This window comes from Etheostoma cragini, chromosome 20 (assembly GCF_013103735.1).
Source record: "Etheostoma cragini isolate CJK2018 chromosome 20, CSU_Ecrag_1.0, whole genome shotgun sequence".
NCBI classification, from domain to species: domain Eukaryota; kingdom Metazoa; phylum Chordata; class Actinopteri; order Perciformes; family Percidae; genus Etheostoma; species Etheostoma cragini.
This window is the reverse complement of record NC_048426.1, coordinates 1,721,994-1,726,566: the sequence shown is the minus strand read 5'-3', so window position 1 is coordinate 1,726,566 and position 4,573 is coordinate 1,721,994. Positions and strand designations below refer to the sequence as shown.

General features: G+C 42.9%; 1 protein-coding gene across 14 annotated transcripts in view; it reads right to left on the bottom strand.

Annotated features, from left to right (window-relative positions):
* The window catches only part of fgfr3 (fibroblast growth factor receptor 3), a 69,629-nt gene that overhangs the window by 1,447 nt on the left and 63,609 nt on the right, over window positions 1–4,573 (bottom strand). For all 14 annotated transcript variants that reach the window (XM_034858581.1, XM_034858585.1, XM_034858589.1 and 11 more), the window contains exons 16-17: window positions 1,736–1,873; window positions 554–659 (exon numbers count right to left, since the gene is read on the bottom strand). In XM_034858581.1, the coding sequence (XP_034714472.1) occupies window positions 554–659; window positions 1,736–1,873 (244 nt within the window). The remainder of the gene's footprint in view (window positions 1–553; window positions 660–1,735; window positions 1,874–4,573) is intronic.

Here is a 4,573-nt window from a genome sequence, read left to right as displayed (position 1 = left end):
TGGAAAAAGGCTGCAATGAAACAAAGAGTGAAAAATTTAAAGGGGTCTGAATACTTTCCGTACCCACTGTATATGTAATATGTATATATACATGTAGGGCCAAATGATAACTTCCAATCCTTTGTTAATGTGGTAAAACTTTGTTTTATTACCTCTGCCAAGCAGTTAATGTTTTCTGCTCCGCCTATTTGTCTGTCTCTGTCTGTCTGTCTGTCTCTCTGTCTGTATCTGACTGTCTCTCTGACTGTCTGTCTCTCTGTGTCTGTCTGTCTGTCTCTCTCTCTGTGCCTGTCTGTCTGTAGGACTAAAGAAACACTACTGGCCTGGTTTTGAAACATGGTGTAAGGGTGTAGATGTGACGTGACACATCATTTATTCGTGGTATTGTATATATTTGGGATGTGTCACGGTACTTGTTGCACAGTGAGTCGGAGAACAACACATTTTCCATCCCTCTGTATATCTGACCCATTGTTGACTTGATTTATGCTGAAACTAAACATTTTGTGTGTTCGAGTTGTGAGTGAGCGGCAGATGTGCAGGGGGGGCTTACATCGGTGGAGGTCATGGATAAAACCCGGTCGTGGTCTTCCACCAGCTGTCTGAAGGTGGGTCTCTGGGACGGCACGGCGTGCCAGCACTCCCTCATGATCATGTACCTGAAACAGCCACATCAAGCTCAGCCATTAACCATGAAATACAACATGTACAACTGCACTCAGATCGGAGATGGACTGCTTCCAGTGTTTGGTCTACTTGAGCTGCAGCTGGATGCTGATGCTCTGTAATTAAGGCTAAAGCAAAAGCAAAGGCTCATCATTTTTGGTTTTAAACAGTTTTCACTTTTATGTGTTGCGTTTCCAGCTGCAAGAAGACAGTTGCAACTGTTCGCCACAGTTTACCCCCAAAAAACCAATGTACAGAATGCATCTCTCAAAGTCATTGGAAAAAAATGGAATTATTGGCTTTTAAACCTTGTATTAATGTAATAATTTTAATATTTTGTCATGAAACCAACAAAGAATGCTTGTATTTTTATTTGTAATCTTTTGCACGTGTGTGTGCTGCTGTGCGTCCCTTTGTGTGTAACAAGCCTAGTGTGTGTCTCTGTGTGTGTGTAACAAGCATGGTGTGCGTGCGCTGTGCATACACCTAGACATATTTTCCTAATTCACTGTTAAAATAACAATGAAATGACTTTAGACCAGGTTTTTGTTGTCAATGATCACTTCCCGCTGCCTCAAGATAGCAATACACCCAGAATTCACCTGAACACACCTCCCTGTAAGACCAGCACGCCCATGGGCGCACATATGGGTGCAGGTGCTCTATCTAAACAACCGCTCCATTTGGTCAGTACGCCGAAACATTTTAAGACTTTGGACAGACATGTCATGTAAGATGGGTCTTCTTAACTCATCACAATAAGGACAATCCACTGTTAGAAAGGTCCGTAGAAAATACTGGGTCAATATGAAGGGATTTTCTGTTGTGATTTTTCACGGCTGTTTCTCCGTATTTGGATTTTTTGGGTTAACAGAAATGTCCTTTTAAAACTTGAGTGAAATTGTTATAAAGTAAATAATGTGGCCTAGTTTTGATCCTTGACTAGTCCTGTTCTTGGACTTGTTTTGCACTTGAACAAAGGTAGACTTGACTACAGCCCTGCTGAGCTGCCCCCCTACATTTAACCACATATGCTATAATTATATCTATCATTCATAAAGACACCTACAGTTCATGGGTGCAGTTGGCAGGTTTGTCCATCCGATGTCCTTCCTTCAGCAGCTTAAAGAGCTCTTCTACCGGGATGCCTGGGTACGGCGAGCCTCCCAGGGTGAAGATCTCCCACAACAGCACCCCATAGGACCACCTGAACACACACACACACAATGAATACAGATTAGAGTTCAAACGCCAGTCATGGCCCGAAGCAGCCAACAGGCCTGTGTTCCACAGATAAAGTGAGGAATCTGGTTGGGTAAAAATTGATCCTCAGTAATGTTCAATGCACTCAATTTAAAAATCAATTTGACATTCTAATTATCCGGGAGAGCCAGTCAATATTTGTAAAAAAAATCAACAACTTGTCCCTCAATACCGAAAGGAGATAAGACTCAAACTCATTAGAAATAAATGGGAATGAAAGGTTTTCTTTGGCTTAATTATTTACAAAAAGAATTCCATTATGATTTTTTTTCCATTATCATGCAGCCCTATGGAGTACCCCACAGTCTCCAAAAATGCCCTGAGCACAAAACATGAATAGAAACCGCATTGTTCTGTATCTACAGTCCCGGTCCAGCTGCTGCCTCGTCCAGAAGCTGCTCTATCTCTGTTTCCTTCTGTCTCGAGTGAACCGCTGCATTATGTTCCAAGATGGTTAAAAAAAATGAGGTACGGTAATCAGATAATGGCGCTCTATTAACCCAGTGTACTATTGCTGGTCCGTTTCATCCAGTGAATCAGAATCAGACCCCTCCCCCCCCCACCGCGGGCGCTAGGCGGGCTTTATCTAATTATCCACACTCGGGTCCGGAGGGCGGAACACAGCCGCTCCTGGCCGAGCCACGTACCCGCCATCCAAACACAGAGAGAGAGAGAGAGAGAGAGAGAGAGAGAGAGAGAGAGAGAGAGAGAGAGAGAGAGAGAGAGAGAGAGAGAGAGAGAGAGGGAAAGGAGACTGGGGACTGGTGAAACTGAGAGACATCGATATTCAGAGGTAGAACAGGAGACCGGAACTGCAGACCAGTGGTGGAAGAAACATTCAGATCCTTAACTTATAATAAAAGTACTAACACCACGCTGTAAAAAATACTCCGTTCCAATTTAAAGTCCTGCATTGAAAATGAATAGTCAGGAAAATGTACCTAAAGTATTCCAAGTAAACATACTCAATGCAGAAAAAAAATGTGTGTTTGATGGTCTAATCATTCCAGCTGGACTTGTAGGCCAATATCTCGTTGGGTGGTTTAATTCATGCTAAGATACTGTATTTTATAAATTGTGATTTGTCTGCACAAAATCTTAATTTGTAATGTAACTGTTAACTTAAGCTGACAGATTAATGTAGTGGAGTAAAACGTACAATGTGTCTCTCTGAAATGTAGCGTAGTAGAAGTAGAAAGTGGCATGAAAAGAAAAAAATCTGCTTTCTCAATTGTGTTTTAAGAAAATTAGGTACACCACAATATATATCAATGTTACATTGTAAAATAACAAAAGCTGTTATTGATTTACTGGGGGTGTTTTTTATCCTATAAATCATTTCTGCATATGAGTCACTGCCAAAGGCTTTTGTCCCGTGCTGTATATTTTTCCTAAACCAGCATCTTCTCTCTCTGCAGCTTTTATAGACCTCTGAAGCTTTTCAAAGTAAAATCCTCCCCTCCATGATATTTGCATGGAATTAAAAGGTATATACCCCTATTAAAGTTCTGATATTCTGCTCAATTTTAGGTTCATATTTGTATTTTGAGGTTATACCAAAATGGTTTCATTTTCAAAAAACACCACATGTTTTGTTGTACTGCACACTGCTACAGCTCCTCTTTTCACCCTGTGTGTTGAGCTCTCTGTCTTGAGTGAAACATCTCACTTCTGTTCCATCTGTGTTGGGAGTCTCACATGCGCAGTACCTAGGTAAGGACTACTAGCCAGTCAGAAGCAGAGTATGAGGGCGTGTCCTGACAGTACCTAGATAAGGACTACTAGCCAGTCAGGAGCAGGGTATGAGGGCGTGTCCTGACAGTACCTAGGTAAGGACTACTAGCCAGTCAGGAGCAGGGTATGAGGGCGTGTCCTGACAGTACTTAGGTAAGGACTACTAGCCAGTCATGAGCAGGGGAGGAGGGACTTTTTTTACTTCATAAACCTTAAACGTGCAAAAGATATATAACATGATAAAGGAATGGCAAAAAAGCCTAAAAGCATAATATGAGCACTTTACATAACCTTTAGTTTAAGTGTAGTTGAAAAGTGAATTCAGGTCTAAATTTGTTGGAAGAAACTTTCACTTTCAATCACAACGGGATGATGCTTATTACTTTCTTAAGAAGTCGAAAACAACTCCGTAAAAATCCAACCAAAATGGCTCCCTGAGTGTTCCCACAGCTAGTTCTGCCCTTAGAGCTGCACGTGTTTGGAAAGCGGCACAAGCTGTAACGCCAACTGCTGCATGGAAACCCTTCCTTATATCCAGCCCGTTCCTTGCTGTGGCTGAGTGCGTGACAGATTTGTTTTAATGTGTTTTAATTGTCTCCCGTCTGTTTCAGTGTAAAAAACCCCATCACAGGTCAAAAGTCAGAGTCCCCCGGGGGTGTGTGTGAGAGTACACTGGATGCAGAGTGACTACTGTATGCAGGGAGGAGGGAGGAGGAGGAGGAGGCTTGGCGGGACGATTGACTCTGTAATCCAGACCTGCTGAAATAACAGAGCCGGCTGATTCTCCTCTCGGCTTGTTCCCAGTCTAGTGTAATCACACGGCGAGCCAGTGTTGACAGGGGCCCGTGTTTGGCTTGGATGCCTGTGCTGGGGACACAGCATCTGGCTGACATGGGCGGTGGGGGGGGGG